We start from the raw sequence: 27072 nt of genomic DNA, 5'->3' as shown, positions 1-27072 counted from the left end.
GTTGAAAAAGCAGCTTATCTGATAAGCTGGTAAAAAGCAGCTTCTGCTTGTTGGCTGCTTTTAGTTCATTTTGAGAAGCAGCTGAACTGATAAGCTGCTGCAGAAGCTGCCTGTTTGGCAGGACTTCAGCTTAAATTTGTGAAGAAGCTGAAAATAAGCTGTGCCAAACAGGGCCAAGGTCTGTATTCCACTGTATGTCTGTATGTAAGCAAAGTATACTCTGTTCCGTCCTTAACTCCTTATTGATGCTACTCTACATCTGAACTTAAAAAAATATTCTAGTCAACTCAGTAAGATTATTTTCTCTATATATATTTTTTTGCAACTACATTAGGCTTACTCCAACGGAGCAGCTATCCAGGCAGGCAAAGGTAAAATGACTGGCCGCTGAGCATTGTAGCTCAAAATTGAGCCTTCCAACAGAACAGCTATACACGCCAGCCAAAATACCAGGAGGAGAGAGAAAACGGCATTCTGCCTGCTCTTCGAGCGCCAGGCATTCTCTTCCCCTGTCTCTGACAAGTTGTCCCCTCAATCATTTGCCTTACTTCATTCTTTCTTTTTTCCTCTGCTGTTGGATGCACGTCGCGGATAGCTGGGCAGGCATTCGGGAGGGGCCAGCCAAAGAGCAAAATAGCTGCCAGATTTGGCTGGCACCTGTTGGAGTGAGTCTTACTCTATAAGTTTCCTCTGTATGGTGTTTGTTTGGTGAATAATCTAGTCTATCATCTTTTTATTACTCATTTTTTTGTTTGGTTGTAGAATAGAATGAGTTGATTTATCAACACCTCGTTCCTCATATTTAGTTAACATGCAGAATAGAGTCATCCCACCAAATTTGAGAATTCGAGAACATCGATTATACCGTCGAATTTGCTAGGGATTTGGTTTGCATGTACATGAATGTGTTGAATTCATTTCGGATTTGTCACCTAGGGTTCGCAGTGTAGTACTAGTGTTATTTGCAAGGCATAAATTCTTAGAGTATTCATCGATCTAGGGTCTTTCATTATTTCAAGTATTACCCTACGTTTCTACATCCGTATAGTTGGTATACTTTACACCTTGCAAACCCAAATAGGCCGACACAATTGCAACACCATTGTCCTTGAATCGGTTTAGGTCCCCTAAACCGAAGAAGAGATCTATGTGCTAGTACAATGTTGTTTGCCCCCAGTTCTTGCTTTACTATAACATTTGGTTCAGTTAGGAGAGAATTCCTTTCATTAAACTAACAAGAAACTTTATTTATGTAGTTATAAGTCTTAAGTTAATTAGTACACGTGGACTCCTATTCAATGAGGTTCTACCTCCTTTTCTTTCTCTTTTAGTTGGATGTTTCATTGTTATACTTATGATTCTCATTTAGTGTAAGCACAACCCTTCACTTGTCATAAATAACCCTTGTTAACTTTGGATGGACTAATTATTTTTGTGAGTTCTTTGTTACAGCTAAAGTCCATTAACATAACCTACAAGTAGCGAGTTGCTACCATGCTTGCTGTATTTTGTTGTCACAATACTCAAGTTCAAACATGGGTCCTTGTATAATAGTTCTACTTTGGGGTATAATTTGTGCCCAACATAATAGTTACATCCTAAACATTTAATGCAGATGGATGGCCAAGATGCCAAAGTGTTGCAAACCATCCTTCTCAATCTTGTCCTCTGTTGGTAAAGTTGGTTCTAAAATTAGAGATCTGGTAGAAGAGGCCTTCTTGCACCTAGGTGATGAGCATTATCTCATCAATTATCTCATGGCTACCAAGTAAGAGACCGAGTTGTTGGAGCAGGACGCGATTTAGTCTAAAGCTCGCTCTGACCCACTGATGGAGAGGCTTGATGATAAACTCAAATAAATGCAGCCCATCCACGATCCTATACATTTTAGCACACCTTCTACCCCTGAATTATATTCGTCCAGTGATGCTAACTTCGTAGACTCTGATAGATCTACTAGGTATAGCATTTGGAACCTGTAAGGTTTCTTGTCATTTGTTAGTGGGTCAAGGCTATGTGCTAAACAAAGAAACGATCGTGTGTCAAGTGACATATGCAGTAACTGTGTTTAGTACAATTTGAAGCGTGTGTTGTATGTAATGGTTGAATTTGTAAGAACTTGTGATGCATTGCATGGTACTTTTTTTAGTCTGGATGATATATGTCTTTTGTCAGATTTCAATTGATGTTTTATCTGGTTTCCATTCCTACAATGGCTGAAAACAACCAAAACTTCAATGTACCCCATCATGGAGATGGTCGACAGTGCCACACCATCTGGAACTGTAAATGATGTGGATAGCGATTCTCTAGGAATAACCGAGAAAAGGCCATTAGGCCGAGACTCCACAAAGGCATCAAGGAAGAAGGCATTGTCGTCGTCTCAGTCCACGTAATATTTGACCAGAATTCACGACATTCAAATGGTCGGTTGAATCATAGAGAAGATAAATTGTAGAAGAAAGAAGCACACTATGAGTTTTTTAAGGATATGGAATTTAAGTTGGATGTTCAACAAGAACAAATTGAAGTGAAGAAAACTAAACTGAAGGTTCAACAACACAAATAGATGAACAATGAGTTGAATGAAGCAATGATTGTGGGCTTGGATGACATAGCTGAAGATTTGAGGGCAACTTTGATAGCAAAAAGGAAAGCACTTGTGGACTGGTTTATCAACAAACCAGTCTGAGTTTTTGTTTTGCATGAATCGTCAAACTCCATTTTTCCTTAGCTGAGTTTCAGTTAAGTATTGCGTGTTGTAATAGTCACATTTTTGACATGTTACTTTAGATTGCTAAGTGTCCTTATTTAAGTTGCAGAGAAACTCGAGTTGATGTTATGGCTGTGAACTTATCGTTTTCACTAATGGCTATGAAGTTACAATTAGAACTTATTCCTTTTATGTTATGGTTGAGATAAGTATCCTTGTTTTCCTTATTGCGCATACATACGATAGCACGCATAAACTATCTTTATTCAATTATGGATGAAACAATAGATAGTTACATCCAAGACACTCACATACAAGCAATAGCCTTGACAAGTACTAGAGGCTTACATTGACTCGAAGCAACTAATGTGACATAACTTGACTAAAATAGACACCCACACATGACACTTGGACAATTTTTGAACTAATCATACTTCAACCCATGGAACCAGGCCTTGTCCACAAATGTTCGATAAGGTTGTACTGCAGAGATAGATACATGTTTTTGTAGGTGATATCAAGAACTCCTTCGTTTGGCATTTCAGACCATGCAGTTGTGTTCAACCACTCGTTCTGTACTTCTGAAACTGTATTTGATAGATCAGGAGATGAGGCCACACCAACAAAATCAACATTTTCTACTCCTTCGCCTTCATCCTTGATAATCATGTTATGCATGATAATGCATGCAATCATCATATCCGCCAAGCGACTGCGATCCCAACCATAAGTTGGAATACAGAGTAATGTCCAATGCGACTGCAAAACACCAAAAGCTCTCTCGATATATTTACGAGAATTGTCCTGCATCATGGTAAAGTGATTCTTCTTTTCTTCGAAAGGGCATCAGATAACTTTCACAAATGTGGGCTAATCCGAATATATACCATCGGCTAAATAATATCTGAAATTGAATGTTGTACCATTGACAATGTAGTGTACGGGGGTCGGGGGACATGGTGCCATTGCGTAAAGGATCGAAAATGGGAGACTTATGCAACACGTTGAGTCGTTGTTACTTCCTAGCATTCCAAAGAAGCATGCCAAATATAGAGATCGTACGATGCCACAACTTTTAATATCATGGTTGGACATGAGTTTAGCCATAAAATTGACCCCTCCAGGCATTAGGACAGCTACACCATTCCTAATGCATACAATTTATTGAGCTAGGCATGTCCGGGAAACTCCTTTCTGCGTTGACACGAAGTGTGCAAGCTACATCATTGCTGTTAGAAATATTAAGATGACTGCACAGCAGAGACAGATGAGACAGTCTCTAGTTTAGCTGATTTGGATATACTCATCGACTGCAGCGGTAGGCAACCCACCAGCCACGCTCTCATTCTCTAGGTCTCTTTGAATACGGGATTTTTTTTAAAAAAAAACCAACTGATTTCTATGAAATTTTATATGGTTTCTCTCAAATTCTTGCATTCAAAGGAGACTTAGAAGGGTCCCTTCTTAAAAAACCTCTCGCCTGGAGGCGGAGCTTTCGAAGCTCGCACACTCCCCCTCGCAACCATCACCGCCGCGGCCTCTATTTCTCCCCCATCCCCCCTCGCATGCCCCGCTCGCCGCCGCTACCTCCTCCCGCCCCTAGGTGACGGTGACTCACTGACTCCCTACTTCCGTCGCCCAAATTTCTATCTCACTATCTCCGCCGCGAGATCTCCGGCTGCCCGCGCCATGGTCGCCGCCTCCGGCCTCGCGCTGCCGCGGGTGTCCGCACCATGCCCGGTGCGCACGCGTGGTGGCCTCCGCCCCGCCTTCCTCCGAGTCGCGCAGCCCGTGACGCTGCCACCGCCCCAGCTCCGGTGCTGCGCGTCCACCGTCGACGATGGCGTGGTGTCCGCTGCGGCTTCCAAGCCCCGCCTCCCCAGGTAACGCCGGTGTCTCTTCTCTCCTGGGAACCTCGTTCGCGCAATCATTGTGCGGCTGAGATGTGATTGTTTCTGTGTAAGGTCGGATTGGATGTTACTAGTCTGCTCTGCCGTTTGCAATGCAGCCGTTATTGCGCGAAAAGAGGGATTTGCTTTCGTTTTTTTTTGTTAGAATGCGTGATATTCACGACACACCTATTCTGGTTTTGCCAGTTTGTTTTGCTAAGGTTTGGTCTAACCGCATAAGGTAGCTCCGGGACTTGCTTTTCTGTCCTGTGGGTTGTATGTGCTTCTTATGATCGAAATCCAGTAGGTCTACAGGATCTCTTAACTGTTCCTTATGGTCCATCTTGTGTGTGCTGTAGTGTAGTCGCCTCAAGTTGATAGTGTTACTATGTCTCGCTACTCACTGGAATAAGACACCCCAGTGTATAGAGTAAAAGTTACGGTAGGTCGTGGTTTATCTGATTAATTGTCTGGCATATGCATGTGCTTGGCTTGCTATTAAATGTGATGGTGAATGTTTCCATTTTTGTAGCCACCATCGTATGGCAATGTTTGTGCTGGCCCAGCTGTATTGCTTGGATGAATTCATTTATCTGGGTTTTTTTAATCATGGAGCCTACAATATCCACCAGTGGTATGACCTATGCTGGATGATATTACAGGGTGGTTGGTATGGGTTCAAAGCTCGTTGGATGTGGATCAGCCATCCCAACACTTAGCGTTTCAAATGATGACCTTTCGAAGATAGTTGAAACATCAGATGAATGGATTGCGGCTCGAACTGGGATTCGTAACAGGCGAGTTCTTTCAGGTAATGATGTTTCTTTTTTTTTTTAACTCTTTCAATTAAGTGACCAAATGAGGGACACTTGCCCCCTAGATTAAATTTATACTGTTTCTGTTTGTTATTCACTTTTTGGTTGAGTGGTAACTGTAGGAGCTGTACACAAACCATTTGCACATCGGTTTATATTTTTACTAATCTTCTAACATGAATAATATTGGTTTTTCTGTCAAAACAAAATAGTAAGGAAATTCTAATTTATGATAAAATCATGTAATAATTACTATTATGAAAAAAACAATCAAATTATAAAGTGGCTTGCAATAAGACACCTGTGTCACCTAGTTTAAATTTATCTTGCTTTTGTTTGTTATTCACTTTTTGGTTGAGTGGTTGTTGCATAATCTAACTTGGTTTATTTGTTTCCTCCTTAGTGGATTGATTAGTTTCCTTAGCTAATTGATAATTGATTGATTAGTTTCCTTTCTTATGTAATTGATAATTGATTGTTTAGTTTCTCTTTCTTAGTTAATTGATATTTGATTGATTATTTTCTTTTGAGCCTTTGTAATTGTGTATATAAACAAATCAATATAATACACCTATCACAACGGTGTAGTTTGGCAGCGCCAAAAACTCAGTGTGTCCTTCTAGTGTTTGTGTTGTTTTTTGTGAGCGTTTGAGTGATCTAGGGATCATCTTCTTCGTCGTCGTCAAGGCACATCGACGAGCAGAAGACTACAACTAGTATCGGAGTCGCTATCGCTGTCGGAGTCATGCTTGCAGTCATGCAGTGCGGACAAACTACCTTGCCACCGCGTTGTCGTTAGGAGATGGGGAGTGGCTCTGGCAATGGCGACTGTGCCCTGATCAACCGAGTCGTGGGGGAGAGTGGTGGCAGCAGACAGTGCTTGTTGTTGACCAAGACCAACTACTCATTGGTGGCAACCGTGCCCTGATCAACCGAGTTGTGGGGGAGAGTGGTGGCAGCAGGCAGTGCTTGTTGTTGACCAAGACCAACTACTCATTGGTGATGCTCATGAATTTCAAGCTGCAGCAAGAGGCCTGTGGATGGTTTTGAACGTCGACACCACCGACTACATCGATGACTGTAATGCTCTAGAGGCCATCACCTACGGGGTACCTTTGAACATACAAGGGACAATCGTGAGCAAGGCGATCGCCAAGATCGTTTGAGACGCACTCAACAAAACACACCTTGGTGTGGACCGAGTGCGCAGCTTAGGCAAACACGCTCTGACGCGAGTTTGACTCGCTCGGGTTCAAGGACGATGAATCCCTTGATGACTTTGGCATGTACATTACCAATCTGGTCAACTAACTAGAGGTCCTCGACGTCGGGTACTAGGAGCCAGAGATTGTGCGCAAATTCCTACATGCCACTCCACCAAGACACACACAGATCGTAATGGCAATCGAAACCCTTCTCGATCACGATACACTATCTGTGGAGGAGTTGATCAGACGGCTCAAGGCGATGAAAGAGCGGTACGTCAGTGGCGGCAGCGGTGACAGAGCCTTAGCTCAACTGAACCTAACCAAGGATGAGTTGATGGCACGTGTTATGTCGTGGATCCAACTCTCGGTAGTAGAAGCTCGGGCGGCAATCATACGTCGTTGTGCATGAGCTGTGGGCATGGTTGCGAGCGCAACAGAGACGGTAGTAACTTGAGGCCACCATGGAACACCGACGACAACAAAAAGCAGAACTGGATTGCTGGTTTGCTGCCAACGAATGTAAGTATTTTGGCAAAACAGACCATTGGGCTCACGAATGTTGTAAGAAGAAGAGAGCGAGGAGTTCCATGCTACCTACGCTAGGGAGGAGACCACTGAAGGGCCATTGATGATGGGCCTTGCCTCCATTATGGCCTAAACTGAAGAAGAGGCGAGCAAGGGGGCACCGATGTAGCCGTGTTTCCCAAATCCATCATCGTCGGTGGATATCACAATGCTAAGAGTTGAGATGGACTCACCGTTCAGATCGATGGCCGATGTAGCACTCGGTGTTGTATAATCTAGCTAGGCTTATGTGTTTCATCCTTAGTTGATTGATTATTTTCCTTTCTTGGCTAATTGATAGTTGATTGATTCGTTTCCTTTCTTAGTGATTGACTAGTTTTTCCTTTCTTAGCTAATTGATTAGTTTTTTGAGCCTTCTAATTGTGTATATAAACATATCAATAGAATGCACCTATCACAGCGGTGTAGTTTGGCAATGCCAAAACCTTAGTGTGTCCTTCTAGTGTTTGTGTTGAGTTTTGTGAGCGTTTGAGTGATCCTGGAAATATCTTCTTTGTCTTCAGCAAGGCACGCCGGCGAGTAGAAGGCTACAATGGTAACCGTAGGAGTTGTGCACAAACCGTTTGCCACATCGGTTTATATTTTACTATTTTTTGACATGAATATTATTGATTTTTCTGACAAAACAATATGATAAGAAAATCCTAATATATGATAAAATAATGTAAATACTATTATGAACAAAAGAACAATGAGATTATGAAGTAAAAGCACAATGATATTAAGTGTCTATGCCTTGTTATACTGCCTTCTTATCTTAAAATCTTACGAATAAATAAAAAACGGACAAACTTAATGTCGGAGTCTCCCACATTAGCGGGTTTGTGGAAGGGATAACCCGGGCAAGCTTTCCCTTCGGCAATGCGGAAAGGCTGCTTTGAACCCGTGATCTGGTGACTCGGTGAGACAGCTCTCGCCACTGTAGCAGACTTGCCATTCTAAAATTTTGCAAATAAATGTTGCATCTTTTTTGTAGTTTGACTACTGAGTTGCATTACCAATTAGGTTGACTACTGAGTTGCAAATAAATGTTGCATCTTTTTTGTAGCAGACTTAGTTCAAGAGCTAGAAGAATTCTTTTACCACATTTGGAGCGGTACCACTAAGAGCATCTCCACTAGTTCCCAAAAGAAATCCCTAAAATTAGTTTAGGGTGTTATTAACCAAAAATCATCCTCTAACAGTTCCTTAAATGAGGTCCCAAAATATACCAACTTTCGAAATATTGTTATTTAGTCCCCAGACTTGGGGACCTCTTCTGCACTACCTATAGCCTATTTCGCGTGTCAATCGCACCGTAAAATCATTTGCCCGCCATCAAGTCCGCACCCGTGTACAAGTGATGCACTTTGAATGATTGGAGCTGCGGAAAGGATGAATTCAACACTCTCGTTTGACAAGTCTGAAGATGACCCTCCCAAAAAATTAGAGGAAAACAACCAACTGTGATTCATACACAATGAAAATATTAATAAAGAGAAGAAAGATGATTATTGAACTTTATCGTACAAATAAAACCAAATTCGAAGTTGCAAGTAATAACTAAAATAGTCGAGTTAGCATAATTTAAAAATATTTAACAACCTAAGAATTGGAAACTGTTGAAGTCTAAGGCTGATTTTGTTCCCAATATGTATTTAACAACATGCTAAATCTGAGTTTAGGGAACTACTGGAGATGGTCTAAGGCACTGATCATAACATGGGGGTACTTAACTTGGTACTTAGGTACTAAATTATGGCACCTCTTGGTATTTTCCTCAAGGGCTATGAAAAATATTAACCTAATAATGGATTTCTGTCTACCTCTATTGGATGATCTCAAAAGAAAACCGTTGGTTGTTGCTGGAAGCTTATTGCTATTACTAATTTAGTATATATGTGGGTAATGACATTTAAAGCTGGTGTCTGCATATCAGCTGGAAAAGACATTTACAGTCACACAGTTTCAGTTGGAACAAAAAAAAAAAAAGCTCGGCCGGTAGGGGAAAGACCACCCGTTTCAGTTGCGACAGGTTCTTTGTTTTGCTTCTTTTCCTCATTTTTCCTTTAAATGTGACAGGAGATGAAACATTGCGGGGACTCTCGATACAAGCAGCTCAAAGGGCACTTGAGATGGCCGGAGTAAAAGCTGAAGATGTCGACCTCGTTCTTCTTTGTACATCTACTCCAGATGATCTGTTTGGAGGTGCTGCTCAGGTATCATAACATATATTTAAGCGTTATGACATTTGTCATTGATATGTTAGCCTTTGAAAGTTAGAATTTTGTTTCAATATGTGAGAACCCTCATGGTTTTTTCTTAGTGCATTGAAACCTGCCTCTGGAAAAATGGAAAAGGCTTTACTTGATTTTTGAAATTTAAAGTTGGTATCCTGAAATGTAAAGTGATAATGTCAATCTATGCACATTATTAAACATGGGCAATGGTCCTGTGGTCTTATTATATATTTCTTGCTAGCATTTTGAAAGGCGCCCATTTATACTTTCAGCCAGGCACCATTGTTTGCCTGAGATTCATTGTCTACTTTACACTTTTATTTTATGCACTATATAAGCTGGGCCTGGTTTGAAAGGGTATAATTGTTATGTGGGGTTGCACCTATGGGCACTGCAACAAGAGCAAGTTCTGTGCTTCCCCTGCCAGGTCGTGACAACGATTTTCTTGTTGCACTTTTGATGAAATTGATATTAATATAACTGCTATTTATAGTCTTGTTTTCTGTTGATTACTATGAGCATGGTGTTTTGGTGTTGTATTCAATGTTCTGAGCTATCCTTAACTAACAGGTGCTGTCCGAAGTGGGGTGCACAAAAGCTTTTGGATTTGATATTACAGCTGCTTGTAGTGGGTTTTTAGTCGGCTTAATCACAGCTACTCGCTTTATCAAAGGTAATTCAGTTATTAAATATTTATGTGGTTGTTGGTGAATCATACTCTCAAAATTAATATGTCACTTGAATAATATATGCATACTTTTGTAGGCGGAGGTTTTCAGAATGTCTTAGTAATTGGTGCAGATGCTCTTTCAAAATACGTGGATTGGACAGACAGAGGTACATGCATTCTTTTTGGTGATGCTGCTGGTGCTGTGTTGGTACAGGTATAGCTTTCCCTGTGTAAATATTTATATTTCTCCCCATCCCAGTAAGTTAGTTAATGTTCCATGGCTAAATCTGATTGAAATATGGATGGAGCATTGTTCAGTAAGAAACATGATAAGCCATGCTGGGTGATGTGACACTGTTAATTACTAGATCTTTATCCAAACTCTCTTGTCCAACTTCTTAATTTAGAATTTTGCAGGCATGCAGTGCTGATGAAGATGGCATGCTTGGTTTTTGTGTTCAAAGTGATGGCAATGGACAAAAGTGCGACTTCCTTTCTAGAATGTTGAGATACTGAGAATCCATTCTAAATATATGTTGGCTTACATAGTTTCTCTTTATTTACATGTAGGCACCTAAGTGCCATAGCGGCTAATGACGAGTCTATCTTGTCCAATACCAATGGTGTTCCAGGATTTCCGCCAAAGAAGGCAACCTACTCATGCATTCAAATGAACGGAAAGGAAGTTTTTCGCTTTGCTGTCCGATGCGTGCCACAGTCCATTGAGAAGGCACTCCAAGAAGCTGGTTTGCCTGCCTCCAGTATCGACTGGTTGTTGTTACATCAAGTGGGTGTCCTAACTGAAAATATACCTGACCTGAATCATCGGTGTTCTAAATGATCTTCTGTGTTACAGGCTAATCAGCGTATTATTGATGCTGCTGCCAGTAGATTAGATATCCCATCCGACAAGGTTATTTCAAATCTTGCTAATTACGGCAATACCAGTGCGGCATCCATCCCATTAGCATTGGATGAGGCTGTTCGCAGTGGCAAGGTGAAGACTGGTGATATTATTGCCGCATCAGGTTTTGGCGCTGGACTTACCTGGGGTTCAGCTATTGTCAAATGGGGCTAATTATTCTACGTGAGCCATAACAACATCAATGAGATCTTCATAGGCCTTGGGGACCTACATCTATTTGGTCTCTCCCCCCTTCCACCCATTTTCTGTGCAACATTTTTCTATCGCATGTGTCGGTCTTCCTTGCACATGAAAATCTAGTGCCATTTTACCGTATTCCTTTGGCTCATTACACAACTGAGAGTAGATTGGTGGATGAAAATGGTTGAATTTTGCATCGAGGATGATTGTGGTGGTACTAAAGATGAGATTACACTGTAAAGTTAATGAGCCTTTTTGTCAGGGAATTTTACTGAATAAGCATGTACAAGGAGAGGTGGGCCGTGGACATATGCTGTAGGACAATTCTTAGTAATTTTGTTCTGCTTTTATTATACACCTATTGTTAGTATATTTTGTTCTATTATGCACCTACCGTGAAAAAAAGTAACCTTGGTTTGCGCGCTGTTAGATGTTTTGTATTTTAGCTATCTGATCGATCAGGTTGGCACATGAAAAATGGTATTGCAAGAATGTAGTTAACAAAAAGTAACCATGTTTTTCTTTCTGCTGAATAGGCTCGTTGAGCGTTCAACCTGGCGATAGCATATATTTTTCGTACTGGAAGTGGCAAATTTGATTGGTGATGTATTTGTTCATAGGTCCACCTTAAATTGCAACGTTGTTTGGTGGGTTTGTTTGGTAGGGATTTTTTTTCAGCTTTGTGAGGTTGTTTTGATAGCGTCTGCTAACAAATTAGGTTTATAACAAGAATGCCTTTATGAAACAGTTCTCCAGGTGAAGTAACATACACAGTTCTCCCGGTACTATGTTTTCTCTAGCCACATACACAGCGAGTGGTCTCTTAGCTATTTTCTATGAAAAGTTATTTTACCAAATATATATATATATATATTTTAAAAAGTTATAAAAAAACATTGATTAGTTTCTCCCTGAGACCGAACTACTATACTAGAACGCTGATGGCGGAAAAAATGGAAAGGAAAAATGAAGTGAACCCTTGGGAAAATGAAAATCCCATGGGAAATTAGTGTTCCCAAACTAGCCCTAAAAAATTTTCCATTGCCGGGATTTGAACCCGGGTCGCCTGGGTGAAAGCCAGGTATCCTAACCGGACTGGACGACAATGGACTTGCTGCAAAATGATGTTTCAAAATTTTATTACCTTATTATACTGAAGCACCTTCAAAAGCGACTATTTTTTGGTGGTTGCTCTTGCTTTGCCTGGTCTTTATTTCATACAGAACAAGAAGTGGGTAGTGTGTAGAGTAGAGGAGATACACCTCCAGGTTTTTGTACATACACGGGCCTTGCTTCTGCATTTCTGCCCTGTAGAGATCCAGATTTGTTGCTGAACTAGATCGCATAGTGGGCGATGTCGACGACGTCCTCGGGCCTGGTCGGCGGATGTGTCTTGTTCCTCACGCGCAGCTGCTGGTACTCCTTGTACAGGAACCCCCTGTACAGCGGCGCCTCGCCGATATTGGCCGTGAACTCCGGCAGCGGTTCGACCCACCTATCTCCGTGCGGGTTGAAGAAGAAGGAGAAGGAGTGCCTGTGCGCGGGCTTCCTCACCACCCGGTGCGTCGCGCTCTTCAGACTGTTGTTGCTCAGCACCTACATTAATTTCGAACAAGGGAGATTTTTACTACGTCGTCGTGACGTCGTCTAAGGGTTCATGTTGGTTGCATCAACAACTCGTCGATTCTCAGTTGTCGTGTGCTGCCTGTATGGCGTCGCCGATGTTGACGATGATGCTGCCGTCGAGGGGCTCCGCCGGGACCCAGTGGCCGTCCTTGAGGACCTCGAGGCCCCCGACATCGTCCTGCAAGATGAGAGTGATGCAGCTGGCATCCTCGTGCTCGCTGAAGCCGATGCTCGTGCTCTCCTCCGCCGCCGCCGGGAAGTAGCGCCTCACCGTCATGAGGTCGAAGCTGCGGTCATCGTTGTAGTTCTTGAGGAAGCCCGGTGGGAGGCCCATGCACCCGTTCAGGATCTCTTGGATGAGCAATCCCAGTTCGGTGAACTTGCTGTAGCACTCCTCCACTGTCTCTCTGAAGATGAAAGATGGTTGCGTCAGTTGTTTCTTGCTAGATCACAGTATCAGGTGTTTCGTTAGTTGTATGACGAAACATTTAGCCCTCGAATCTTTTGAAATTTCTTACTAGATCAAAGCCGCTATTTGGAGTTTGGAGCCCCCTCCCCCCTAAGAATTTTACCCGATGTTATTCAATCAAAGATTCAAGAACTCATAAGGTCAGCGGGGACGGGATTTTGCCCCCGAACCCGAACTGACCTGAATCCAGCAGGACCAGCGGGGTACGCGTTGAGCCCGAGCTTCGGGTCAAATACCACCAGGTACTCGTTCTTGTCGGCCACGTGCGCCGGCTGCCGTCCGTAACCGCCTGGGAGAGGCACCTTGGACCCTTCGGCCGCCCGGACCTTGGCCTTCTCCTCGTTCGGCAGCGCGAAGAACGCGGCCGACAGCTCCAGCGCGCGCGCCATGAGCTCAACCGGCACGCGGTGGTTGACGACGCTGAAGAAGCCGTGCGTCTGGCATGCCTGGAGCACGGCCTCGCTGGCGCCGGCGATGCAGCCCTTGCCGTCTTCGGTGAAGAAAGGCGCCAGGTCCACCACGGGGAGCTCGCCGCTAGCCGCCATGTCTGTCGGCTTTCGCTTCTGTTCCCCGGTTGAAATGGCAGACTTCGATAGTAGTAAAGCCAATTAGCCAATGCCGTAAGAGCCTCGTCGTTGCGCATCGGGGCATCAATGGCTTGAGTCGGAAAAAAATGCGGTCCATCAACGTTGATTGTTTCGCCCTTTCGTTTTGACAAGAATATGAACCTTAGAACTTTTTCTGATTGCCTCACGCTCCAGTACACAACACACGCCAGACACATATTACCACATCCTATAAAGAGAAAATGCGCCTGGTACGACGGGGCCGTCCAGTTCAATGAGAAAAAGAGAACGAAGCTCCCTTGGCATCCCACCAGGTCCAGCCCACAGCTCCCTGACGGCCCACTTAGCCCCCATGCGCCGTCACGGGCCTCGACGTGCGCCGCCAGCCGCGGTCAATTTGCGGCTGCGCCTCTTGTCCAGTCGTCCCCGTCCCCGCGTTGAGCGGTTCACGGTCCGGACTCCGGAGTAACCGAAGGAAGGCAGACGGCAAAGACCTCGTTAGGCCCTGTTCGGTTGTTCCAGATTGGACCCCCGGATTAATTCCTAGCCGGATTACTTCTCTAATTTATATAGATTTTGATGAGCTAAAATGAATCCTAGCTCATTCTGGTACAACCGAACAGGCCCTTAGTCGTTGACCGTCTCGCTCGCCTCCCCGTCCGCTCCGCTCCCGTGCTTTCCCCTTTGCTCGCTCGCGGACCTCCGTCCCGGACTCCGACTCCCGGCGGCGCTCTCGCGCCAGCAAGCTCGAATCTGCACGCCGCCGCCGCCGCCGCCGCCGCCCCACGCCCACGGCGCCTAGGTAACCGTCTTACCCTCTTGGTTCCTCTAAGTACTCCTCGGACCCCTTCCACCGCGTGGAGTTCGTCAGGAAACCGTCCGTTCGATTCTGGGAGCTATGATTCGCGCCCTCTTCCTTGACGAGTAGATCTGGATTAGCCTGCGAGAGGACGACAACTCCACTAGTTCGGGCGCTACCGCTGTTATTAGTCGCGCGGGGAAACGGAGGCGTAGCCCTGCGTCTTCTTCTCCCGCGGCACTCCTAATCGTGGAAGTCAAACAGTGACGACGATTACCCAGCGCCGCTCCTGCAGAGCTTAGCTGTAGCTTTACTCGCTACAGCTACGGCTAAGCTCTGCAAATTTAGAGTATTTGCTTATTGCTGGCTGTTGTGGAACTCTATATTTAGGATGTTACTGTCATGCAAATGTCAGTGTTTCCTGAACTGGCTAGTTTTCCTGTATGGCACCTACAGTACTTGCCATTTCTGTATGCCCATGCTTTGTCCGTGAGGTGGTGTATTACTTTTTTTGGTCGATGTTGATTGTGCTTGTTGTTGGTCAGTGTATTATTGTTTTTTTTGCGGGTATTGATTGTGCTTGTTGGTAAATTGTATCAGAACCAGGGTCTTTCTGGTGTGCAGGGGTGGGCGCTTGGCTTCTGAGAACATGTAACGGGTGTTGATACGAAAATAGGTTCCTGGAATAGCGGGTTCATTAGCAGTTTGGCACAACTTTGAAGCTGCAGGGGATTTCAAATGCCCTTTGTCATCAGGTCCACGGTTCCACTGAGCCAGAGGTATGCTGCTGTGCTGGTTTTCTTTGACATCGATTTCATCATGGCTTTAGTTTCAAAATTTCTTCAGTATCTGTAAAATGTGGTTCTTGAATGCTTCACTTCGGGTCTGTATCCCTATTTCAAATGCCCCATTTTCTTCTAGCTTTCTTCAATCTGGTGAGCCTTGTGTACAAGAAAAAAGAAATGTTTTATGCATGCGATGGAAATGTCAGTTCGATGTCATGATTTTTATGATGCAGTCTGCCCTTATATGATTCTGGATGTTTCCATAGGACGCTTATCTTATATTCCTGAATCTTCAGCTTTACTTGAATGAAAAACTAATTAGAAGAAAATGTCATTGCTCTGGCTGAAGAAAATGTCCTTGTTTGACATATTAGCTGTTCGAAGCCTGAAAAATTATATTAATATTTGAAATTGTATAACCAAACTATCAAAAGGTTTCATATCTGTAAGGTTATATAAAATATTTATATATTAGTAACTTCCAGCATTATTATTTCTACTTCACTCACTTAGTGTGTCAAAGTTACTGATTTACTACTATTTCCATTCCTATGATATGTACTTATGTACCGTCTGTGTCTGTTATCCTTTCTGTGTAATTCTGGCAACTAACTATTTCATTGTCATATCTGGCTGAATTTCCAGGATTTTTTATTGTATTTTCAACTTCCCTGAGGATGTTTGACAGTACTCAAAAAGCTCAATACATGGATGGGCACAGAGAGAGGTTTATTAGGTTGGTTTATTTATCTTAAAGGCACTTCTAGTCTTCTACAATGTTTTTACATCTATTCTTATTCGCTCTGGGAGTATGACATGTTTTATGTAGTATTGCCCATTTCTCTGTGTATATTGGAAATCCTATTTCTGGAAGATAATATTTTTTGTACAATCCACGGCTGCAACAGTATCCCTAAATTGTTCTTCCTATAGTTTATAATTTGTCCTCTTCAGCTTTAACAAGTTCAAAATTGTTTACTATTTTTGTTTTGTGGTACCCTAGAAATCTGATTTTTATCCTAGTACTCTTTCATTGTTCGAATTGGTCTTTGCTGCTTTACAAGCTAATAATTTTTGTCAGACCTATGAGAGTCTTTTCCATGTTGAGCGTTCAGGAGTGTTAAAGTAATAAATGCTTTTATCAAATGTCTTATAGACCTGAAACTTCTTGCACTGCATAGAATTTCCATGTTTTTTGTGTTGAACCCTTAGAGTTTTTAAGTTGTATCACCGATCACCATATTTTCTGTAGGCTGGATGAGTCAAGTCCTAGGTCATCTGTACCTTCTGAAGTGGGAGGCAGGAGTACATTGAGGTCCAGCATGCCTGGGTTTGGTTATGGTCCATTTAATGCACTAAGGTCTTTCTTGTCTGGGGGCTCTGGAAGACTGAAGTCACTTAGACAGTCACTTACTTCTGGTGCTCCTAAGACAGCTTTTGCGGAAGATCTTAAATCATATAAGAGAACTATATTTGATCCCCAGGACAAACTTCTTTTCCGAATGAACTGGGTTTTCTTCTCGTCTTGTCTTTTTGCTGTTGCAGTGGACCCACTATTCTTCTTCCTACCCATCATCAACGATTCAAACTGCATTGGTATTGATAAAAAGTTGGCAGTGACATCAACAATAATACGTACGGTTATTGATTTTGTCTACCTTATACGCGTGTGTCTTCAATTCCGCACTGCTTATGTTGCTCCATCTTCACGCGTGTTTGGGACTGGTGAGCTTGTGATTGATCCGATGCTAATTGCAAAGCGATACATTAAAAGTTACTTTGCAATGGACTTTGTTGCATTGCTACCACTTCCACAGGTACATCCCCTTTCTCTTGGTGTCAGATAATGCATTAACTGCTGCACCAGTTCGTTTGACATTTTTTTAGTATGCCACTTGCCAGCATTTCTAATATCTACTTCATTTGGTTACCTTAGTACTTAGAAGTGGATGTTGGCAGTAATGGCAGATGTTCAGCAACCAAAGCTCTATCCTGTTTTCCAGAATCAGTAGAAGTTAGTTTCATTCGCAGAGAAAAAGCTGTGCTTTATAAACTTCCCTACTTGCATTTTTCTTAAGGAGGTTTTCTGACAATGCTTTTGAAGTTCAAGTTCTGTTAAAATAAGTTCTGTTCCTCTAGTTAGGAGGTTTTCTGATGATGCTTTCGAGGTTCAAGTTCTGTTAAAATAAGTTTTGTTCTCCATATGATAGCCAGAAGCCCAGGACAACAATAAGTTGTAATATGCATAAAGAATTTCATTGTAGTCAACACATTCCTTTGTTCTCCAAATTTTGAATTCCCACAATCTAATTGTTCATGTGCGCACTGAATGTATACCTCACTGTAATTTACTACTCCCTCCGTTTCTTTTTAGTTGTCGCTGGATAGTTCAATTTTGCACTATCCAGCGACAACTAAAACGAAACGGAGGGAGTACCTCCGTTCCAAAGTGTCAGATGTTTTGAGTTTTCTAGATACATTGCTTTTACTATGTATTTAGACATAGTGTATATCTAAATGCATAATAAAATCTATGTACCTAGAAAAGCCAAAACATATTACAATTTAGAATGGAGGTATTACTACATTAAGTTACAGTCACCTTTAATCTCCTTCCTCTTCATCAACAAAGAATATTTACATTTCTATGCAATATGCATTTAGTTCATATCTGAAAGGTAAATTATTGCTTCACTACCTTGCGTCCTTGTGCAGTGTTACTTGATTAAGCCTTGACACTGTTATATGTATGCATAAGACTATCCCAATTGCTAGCTGAACTTATTATATTCTTGTTCACATTCAGAAGCTTTCTTGGTTCTAATAATTTCCCAGCTTACCTTAAACTATCTGTTGGTGGTTGACAGATTGTTGTATGGAGATACCTCCATATTCCAGATGGCCCAGATGTACTGACTACGAAAACTGCACTGGTTTGGGTTGTTTTGATCCAATACATTCCAAGGTTGCTTCGAATATTCCCTGTGATCACAGATTTGAAAAGGACAGCTGGTGTTTTTATTGAAACTGCTTGGGCTGGTGCTGCTTATTATCTTCTATGGTTTATGCTGGCTGGGCATGTAAGTGCTTCCATAAGCTATGTACTATCAATTATATTTTCCACATTCTTTACTCATTAGTGAAGGACAGGCCTGGCACAGTGGTGAGAAGCCTTTCCACTGAGCCACAAAGGTCCTAGGTCGGCACAGCCTCTTTGCAAAACGCAGGGGGTAAGACTTGCCTCGGCTATTCTTTTTCTAGACCCCACTCATGTGGGAGCCGCTAGCACTGGGTCTGTCCTTTTCTTTACTCATCAGAAGCAGGCAGCAGTAACGAGGTCGATCTTTTGACTACAATATGTCAATATCAGTGATATGTACCTGAGGTTCTCTGATATTCTAAATTACTGATGACTTTAAACTCTTTGTTAAAAAATGTGATACATAGTCCAGTTGAAACTGTTTGAAACTTTGAATCCTTCAGCCATTAAGTTAGTTCTTAGATGTAAAATGAGATGTTTTGTATATATTTTAAACAGCATCATCTTTGTTTAATTGATCTTCAAAGATTTTCCTTTGTTGACTTATGCAAAAGAAATACTCGCTTTCAGCACTATACATCATGGTTGTTTTCCATAAGTTTATATCAGAAATTATGTTTCACATGGCTTATGCTGTACCTTTTATACATGATATCTATGGCACAGGAAAATTCATTAGTTTCCATTTGTTCATTGAAACAGCCTCTTGTAATTTTCATTTAGTGTTTTCATATCACCCATGACTTATGCTGTGGTTTCTATATGTATTATTTGCTGCAGAATGTTGGTACTTTATGGTACTTTTTAACCATAGAACGTGAAGATGATTGCTGGCATCTATACTGTGACGATCCCAACTTTGGCTTGGGATGTAATAGCAGCTACTTGTATTGCAATAATCATCATCATGGCAGCTATGATAGTTGGCTTACGAATAATAGTGCCCAAGTATTCAACATGTGCAATGGCGGTCAAGACAATCCTTTCAACTTTGGCATTTATGAGCAAGCACTGGTCTCTAAAATACTTAGTCCAGGAAATTTCATCTCAAAATTATGTTATTGCTTCTGGTGGGGATTGCAAAATCTAAGGTACTTTATTGCTGTTGTTTATGATATTTTTCATAACACAGAATTTTAATGTGTTTGGATAATCCTGAAGCTGAACGATGTCCATAAAATGAGCATGGCTTGCTAGGAATACAAGCTTGCTTTTCATCCTGTTTTAATACGATATTAAATTCAATCTGTCACCTTTCTAAGAAAAAAATATTCTGTGTAGCTAATGCAGCTATTGTTGTGTACACAATGGTCAATTGGAAAAAAAATATCTCGACCTGTGGGGGTAAGACAACCCCCGAGCATTATTATAAGAAGAAGACTTTCTCAGTCGTGAAAACCTTCGAACCCTTGCCCCACCCATGCACAGCTACATCGTAGCCCATGTGAACGACCGCGAACAGACGAGAGGATTTTTTTAACCATAACCTGAAATTCGCTTCCACGGGAAGTGAACCTAGGACTTGAGGAGTGTAGAATAATTGAAGTGCTGTATTGCATAGAGAATGGGTACAATATATAGACTCAACCTAACCCTAATGGGCCCTAACCATAATGGGCCGGCAACCCAACAGTGGTGCCGACCCACACACTCACACACACAGTCTAACATCCCCCCGCAGTCGCAACGGGGGCACCACACACGATGAGACTGGAGTAGAGGCCGAAGGTAGGAGCCGACGGGTTGAAATCCCCCCGCAGTCGCAGCGTCGTGATGGTGCGAATGTTGCGGCTAGAGTAGAGACCGTTGCAGCTGGATAGCCCCTAGATGTCGAGGTAGCCGAAGTCGAGGTGGTCGCGGTCGGAAGACGCGCAGCAAAAGCCTGATCTTCGGGAGGGGTCGACGTTCGAGCGTCAACGATCGGCAGGGCGACACAACAAAAGGGCACCAGCAGGCCGACCTTCCTGCTTCTTCGATCGTCCAGGCGTCAAGGAGACTCGCCAGGGAGGCCGACGGCAGCGCACGCGTCTGCGCCGGTCAGGGTGTCCGCGCCCGCTGCAGAGTAGAAGGGGTATCGGTGGATCCGGCCGGGAAGGCCACGGCAGCGACGAATCCAGCCATGAAGACGGCGATCCGGCCAAAGGGATGGCGGATCTAGCCGAGAAGGCCGCAGCAACGTGGATCCGGCCGGGGAGGCCGCGGCAGCGACAGAACCAACGATGACGACGATGAAGGGGGAGGGCGACGGGGCGGGTCCAGCCGAGCAGGGGCCTGCGCCGGACCTGGCAAGGGGTGTTGGCAGCACCGGCGACGGGAGAAGTTCGAAGGGTGGTGCTACTGGGTGCTGCTGGTCGAGGTGATCGACACTAGGCTCGCGAATCTAGCGACGCAGACACAAGGGCGCGCGGATCCGGTGGCGACGGCTTGGGAGGCCGGGAAGGGGAGGGCCGCGCCCACGGCCAGTGAGGCGGCATGCGTGCAACCAGGGAAGGGGAGGGGCTGGCCGACATGAGGGAAAAGGGGAGGGCAGCGGACCGACTGCGGCGGCTTGGGGGCGCCGCGCCAGGGAGGGTCGCCGGCAGGGGCCGCGCAGCAGGGGGAGCCGGACGAGCAGGAGCTGGAGTGGAGGAGCTCGGGCGCCGAGCGAGGGAGAGTAGGAGAGAGCGCGCGAGCAGAGGGGCTGCTCCGGCGCGCCATGGGGAACCGCGCCGCCGGGAGAGGCCGCAACCGCTGGGGAGGGGCTGCGCAGGGGGCGCGGACGCCGGAGAGGGGGGAAGAGGGCTGGCCGCAAGGGAGCCGGACGGGTGGAGGAGAGCGTGGCGGTCTTCGGCGGGCACGACCGCACGCCGGGCTTCCTGGCCTCCTCCCGCCGCAGGAAGAAGCCGCAGCACCGGGCAACGCGCGGAGCTTCCGCCGGGCTGTTGCCCGCGTCGGGGCCGGGGTGGGCACGCCCGCGCAAGGGACACGCGCACCCGCGCCGCGCGCCGTCGGAGCCGGGGGCTGCCGCGCCGAGGCTGGGCAGCCACGCCCGCAGCTCCCGAGCCTTCTCCTCCGTCATCACCCCCACGAACGGCCTCCGCGACGCCTCGTCCTGCGCCGCCGCCGGGGCCGGGGCCTCCAGGTAGTCGGCCAAGGGAGCTTGAGGGAGACCGACGACCATGGCTGGGACGAACGGAGGAGCTGCTCTGCCTGCTGCGTCGAGGGGAGGAGAGGAGCGGCTGGAGGGAGACCGTGCTCCCTGGAGGAGCTGCTCGCAGGGGAGGTGCCATGGGAGAGATGGTGTACGGTGGCTGGATGGAGGTGGGAGGCCGCCCCCGGGAGGGAAGGCAGGGCCTCCCGGGGGCAGCGATGGCAGGTGGCGGCTGTGGGGTGGGAGGAAGCCGACGGCGGCTGCAGTGGGAGGTGGGAGAAAAAACCCTAAACCTAATCCTTTGATACCATGTAGAATAATTGAAGTGCTGTATTGCATAGAGAATGGGTACAATATATAGACTCAACCTAACCCTAATGGGCCGGCAACCCAACAGTGGTGCCGACCCACACACTCACACACACAGTCTAACAAGGAGTGCTACTCAGACCACCTAACCAAGTCAGCTAGAGGCCCTTTCACCACAATGGTCAATTGAGATACAACTGTAGTAAATATGTGGAAGTAATTGGGAATCTTAAGGCCCTATGAAGGAGGTTATGGTGTTCACAATACATTGTATTTCACGTGCATTGTAGTAGATGAAGTTGCACATATAAAACCAACATTCCAATATAGATCAATTTTGTATCTTCAAGGTGCATAAAAAGGTCATGTGGTTCTATTTAGGAAGATATCGAGAACCACATGGGTTGCAGCCAAATTGCTGATGATATCTGTAGATATACTGAAGAACACGTGCTGTAGGATTGGTAACTGCGAGTAAAATATGTTTTTATAGTTAAAATATGTTCAATGTATATAACCATATATCTATTTTTTCAGCATTATCTTTTTTGAGTTAAAATTAATAATAAAGCTGCAAAATACTACATCGATGTGGTAACTTACATCATGAGGCTGCCCTTTCTTTTAATAGGCTAACCCTTTGCAGGGTTCACGAAAACTAAATCTTTAGCCCTAAACCCTCTACAAGTCTACAGGGTTCCATGTTTTCCAAACTAGTGGTGGAGCTATAGTAACAGCTGGAAAGTGGTGGTTATATGTTGTTTATGTCTAACAGAATGGTATCATCAATGCTGACACAAGAGTGAACCACAGATGAGTGGTCAATCTGGGTTAGAACCAGAAACTGATGGGTTTGCAGCTCCACTTCTTAGGTTCAGGACTTCACATTTAGGTTGTTCTGTGAATTGGGTTCCTGCACTTGGCTGTTGAAATATGCATTCTAGCTGTTGTAGGTTCACAAGATTGGCTGTCATCATTATATGTTCTACTTCAGAGCGTGTTATGCCTGCCATCTTAATTTCCATTTCCATTCGACAGTACACTTGGTCAAGGGCTTTTGACAAGCACATACCCTGGAGAAGTCCTGTTCTCTATAGCAATATGTGTCCTTGGACTAATTCTTTTTGCTCTCCTCATTGGTAACATGCAGGTAGAGTGATATATTGTTTCCCTTTTGTTCTTTTAAGCCTTTTCCTCTTTCTTTGCTTGATTCCAAGTTGGATTTATATAGAGCTACCTACAATCTGTTGCTATACGCCTTGAAGAGATGAGAGTTAAGAAACGCGATGCTGAGCAGTGGATGCATCACCGTTCACTGCCACTGGACATCAGACATAGGGTGAGGAAGTATGAACGTTATCGGTGGTTGGAAACCAGGGGAGTAGACGAAGAAACTTTGGTTCAAACTCTTCCAAAAGATCTTAGGAGGGATATCAAGCGGCATCTTTGTTTGGGCTTAGTGAAAAGGGTACGTTCTGGTTGCTCAAACTATTGTTTTGTGCTTTGTTTAGTGATTTCCAGTTATTTAATATCCTCATTTTGTTTTTGCTACTGATAGGTGCCTTTGTTTGAAAATATGGATGAACGATTGTTGGATGCAATATGTGAGCGGTTAAGACCTGCACTCTACACAGAAAATGAGTTCATTTTGAGGGAAGGTGACCCGGTGGATGAGATGCACTTTATTCTTCATGGTTGTTTGGAGAGTGTAACCACTGATGGTGGACGGAGTGGGTTCTTTAACAAGGTTCAGCTAAAGGAAGGGTCGTTCTGTGGCGATGAGTTGCTCACTTGGGCATTGGATCCCAAGTCAGCTGCTAATTTTCCAGTTTCGAGCAGGACTGTCCAGGCACTCACCGAGGTTGAGGCGTTTGCCCTATGTGCAGAAGAGCTGAAATTCGTGGCCAGTCAGTTCAGGAGGCTGCACAGCAGGCAAGTGCAACACACATTCCGATTCTATTCCCAGCAGTGGAGGACTTGGGCAGCCTGCTTCATCCAAGCAGCATGGCGCCGCTACTACAAGAGGAAGATGGCAGAGCAGCGGCGCAAAGAAGAAGAGGCGGCAAGCCGGCCAAGTAGTAGCCACCCTAGCCTTGGGGCGACTATCTATGCATCTCGTTTCGCTGCCAACGCCATGCGAGGGGTTCACAGGCTAAGAAGCAAGGCTGTCCCTACCATTGTCAGGCTACCGAAACCCCCAGAACCAGATTTTGGTGTCGATGATGCTGACTAACGAGACAATCACACTGTACTCGCTTGTAATTGTACTTTACCTCATCTGTAGATTCTGTACAAGATTCAACGACAGCTGAAGAAGATAGTGTCTGTAAAGGTTTGTAACCACGCACAGACAGACCATAACGGAGGTATATCCTGCTTGACGTCTATGGAAATGCAAATCTACTTCCTTAAAACCTGAAGTGTTTTGGAGCCACCTCCGCGCTTCCGGGGTACGGGCGTACGGCATCAGTGTCACCTGCGGACGAGTGGCGGGATCGGATCTAAAAAATTTATCCACTGGAGTTGTGGGAGATGTCGTGTCTGGTGCCCTCTCCCTCCGTCCCGTGCTGCACTGCGCTTTCTTCTTTGTGATTGCTTCGCTCGCCTCCTCCACCACCAGACACCAGCCCAAACTACCTCGCCAGCTCCCTCTGCCTCCCCCTCCCTCCTCCCGTCGCCGCAGCACGCAGCTCCGCCGGTTTTCACGGCTTGGAGCAGATCTGCCACGCCACCGCCGCGTAGACCAACTTGGTGGAGGGATCCCGTCCGAATCTGATTCCTATTCTCCAGCTCGACCGCTGTAGCGAGAGGAGAGAGAGAAAGGAGCAGTGGCGACGAGGTCTATGGCATCGATGGCAGCGTACCTGGCCTGGCTCGGCGGGCGGCGCAGAAGAAGTGGGTGCACCTGCTTTACCACACGGCGCTCAACTTCCACCGCCACCTCTTCTACCAGGAAATCAGTTCCCCCAATCCTCCCCTCTTCGCCTCCCTTTTGATCTCGATCTGCCTTCCTGCTCGCGGACGGGACTGGCCTTGTGTTGTCTCTCCCGCGCAGGCGTCAGATCTCCTCGACAAGTTTGAGACCAACTGCCACGTGGTAAGGCCTCCTCCTGCTGATCCCTTTTCGCACACCTCCTCTTCCCATTTGTCTGTTAGTGGGGAGTGAATTCATGAGTTACATTTGGTGATGATGGTCTCTATGTGGTGCCGTGATTGTGAGCTAGAACAAGTTTTTTCTATCATGTTTAATTGTTAAAATGCCTCCGTTGAGACGCCAAGACTCAGCACCGTTGTGGTGTCGTCACATCCATCTCTAGCCTCCCGAGTCACCAGCGCTGCCCAAGTTAGCTGAGCTCCGTCTGTTCTGCTTTCGCGCCGCACAACACCATTGAGCTCCTCCCCGACGCCACGTCCCGAGGTCTGCCGAGCGGCCGGCTCTGCCACGCTGAGATGTGCCCTGTCCCCTGCCTAGGTCGAGCGCCCAAGCCCTGCCACGTTCCGCCCCTACCGAGTACCGAAACAGATGAGGCAATGGCTAACTCGTATGGTGAATTGGAGGTTATGGCTCTGTGTCCGACGGAGGAGAGAGAGATAGGGGATGCGGCTTCACATCGCATTAAGGGATGTGGTGCTTACTGCTGAGTCATACCCGAGAGAGATGAGCGTGAGTGCTGCTTCTGTAATATACAAAAGCCAAGCAAAAAATTGTCTGAGACACACACATACACAGAGATAGAGAGGGGGAGGGAAAAGCTGAATAAAAATCTAATTGATGCGTGTGTGTCTGGATTTTGAGCAAGTCTTTATTTCACTAGACTCTTTTTTATTTCACTTGTTTAACAAACTTTTTACTTTATTTTGTGATTATTAACTCATTTTCTCTTTCTTAGATTTTATTCGCTATTATGAATAAGATTTTTTTTAATTTCCTTCACTTGTTTTGTAGCTATGTTTAGACTGTGTTGTAAATTTTTTTCATTGTTGCGTTATCAACAGCTAAATTTTGGCCTGTCCTCCGCCACTGCTCCTGTCTCCTCCTAGGATCCCACTCGTCCCAAAAACCTAGCCGCCGCCTCCATCCCCGTCCCAGAACCCCGAAAATGGGCATGTGTTGAACCTGGCCATCCAGCAACAAAAAAGTGACCCTCTTCTCGAGACCGTTGAAGGCATTGATCATACAATTATACTTATGCATGTGAGAACGATGATTATGATGTCTTGGATGAATCATTGTGTTCTGGATTTTTTTTGGTTTTGTATTTTGTTACTGACTGCTTCAGCTGCCTCCTATGATTCTCAATTTGCATAACTAATTGAGGAGCATCAGGTCTTTAAAAGAATGTAAGACAAGAATTCAAAGGCCTATTTTCGGTGTTGATTTCAAATCAAACCATTAGTTTTTACCATAGTACCATAATTGCCTTTAGGTTGATTCCTAATAGATTGGGGATTGTTTACTATAGATTGATTCCTAAACCCTAAACCATAAGCTTCAGCTGCCTCCTATGATTATCATAGATTGGGAAACCATAAGCTTGTGTTTGGAACTAATAGATTGATTCCTTGCATTGTTCAATATTCTTCTGGCTGTTCATTAGTAGTTGGGGATTGTTTACTATATATTATGTGTTCTTCAAGGAAGATTATAGTGCTAAGAATGTGCAGGAGTTCATATGTACTGAAACATAAGCTCATAAAGATTTATTCATTTTATGTGGTGATATTATTTTTTTGAAGTTGTTTAAACTATCTCCAGGTTTCTTTAGGGGTATTCACTGAAGGCGACAGCTGATCGTCATTCATAGATTGCAAGCAATAGGGGAAAGTCACTTCATCCAAATAATGGTCATTGCCTTTTCTTCAGAATGCTCTATTTACCTATTTGTAATTACTCCCCTCTCATCTGACATGTAGAGTATTTGACATATTCGTTGTATTAGAGAGTTTGACATGTTCGTTGTATAATATGATTTTATCGATCTTGATATATATTTGAATGGTTGAGCGCCCGATAGGGCGCTTTCTATTCTAGTGTATTAAATTTTTGCCTGATTATACGAGCCCAAGTTTTACAGCGGGAGCCCGTATCTTGTGTGTTGTGTTCAGTGGTCTTTTGTTTCCTTCCGCTAAACCTTAGATACAGA

General features: G+C 44.6%; 3 protein-coding genes, 1 non-coding gene and 1 pseudogene across 5 annotated transcripts; 3 read left to right on the top strand and 2 right to left on the bottom strand.

Moving 5' to 3' along the window:
• Positions 1–4230: 4230 nt before the first annotated feature.
• Positions 4231–11536, top strand: LOC100280714 (uncharacterized). The gene is made up of 8 exons (NM_001153633.2): positions 4231–4596; positions 5265–5413; positions 9272–9408; positions 10000–10102; positions 10195–10313; positions 10517–10581; positions 10670–10886; positions 10956–11536. Exons 1-8 carry the CDS (start codon positions 4403–4405, stop codon positions 11175–11177), a joined length of 1206 nt encoding a protein of 401 aa, NP_001147105.1. The 5' UTR covers positions 4231–4402; the 3' UTR covers positions 11178–11536.
• Positions 11537–12240: 704 nt separating this feature from the next.
• On the bottom strand, positions 12241–12314 carry TRNAE-UUC (transfer RNA glutamic acid (anticodon UUC)). Its single transcript has one exon. It is a non-coding gene; the product is annotated as a tRNA-Glu (tRNA).
• Positions 12315–24899, bottom strand: LOC103645859 (flavanone 3-dioxygenase 2). The gene is made up of 4 exons (XM_008670568.3): positions 24793–24899; positions 13480–13886; positions 12910–13237; positions 12315–12800 (listed from the first exon to the last, which is right to left on the bottom strand). Exons 2-4 carry the CDS (start codon positions 13842–13844, stop codon positions 12540–12542), a joined length of 954 nt encoding a protein of 317 aa, XP_008668790.1. The 5' UTR covers positions 13845–13886; positions 24793–24899; the 3' UTR covers positions 12315–12539.
• On the top strand, positions 14537–24296 carry LOC100281197 (uncharacterized). Its single transcript, NM_001154116.2, has 9 exons — positions 14537–14667; positions 15265–15443; positions 16095–16185; positions 16702–17266; positions 18317–18529; positions 19270–19580; positions 22967–23078; positions 23160–23396; positions 23487–24296. Exons 3-9 carry the CDS (start codon positions 16127–16129, stop codon positions 24159–24161), a joined length of 2172 nt encoding a protein of 723 aa, NP_001147588.2. The 5' UTR covers positions 14537–14667; positions 15265–15443; positions 16095–16126; the 3' UTR covers positions 24162–24296.
• Positions 24517–26952, top strand: LOC100193353 (uncharacterized; annotated as a pseudogene). Its single transcript, NR_156484.1, has 2 exons — positions 24517–25025; positions 26685–26952. The product of NR_156484.1 is annotated as an uncharacterized protein (transcript).
• The last annotated feature ends 120 nt before the right edge of the window (positions 26953–27072 follow it).

This window comes from Zea mays, chromosome 2 (assembly GCF_902167145.1).
Source record: "Zea mays cultivar B73 chromosome 2, Zm-B73-REFERENCE-NAM-5.0, whole genome shotgun sequence".
In the NCBI taxonomy this organism is placed as follows: domain Eukaryota; kingdom Viridiplantae; phylum Streptophyta; class Magnoliopsida; order Poales; family Poaceae; genus Zea; species Zea mays.
Note: the sequence above shows the minus strand (reverse complement) of the source record. Positions and strands in the feature narration are given on the sequence as shown.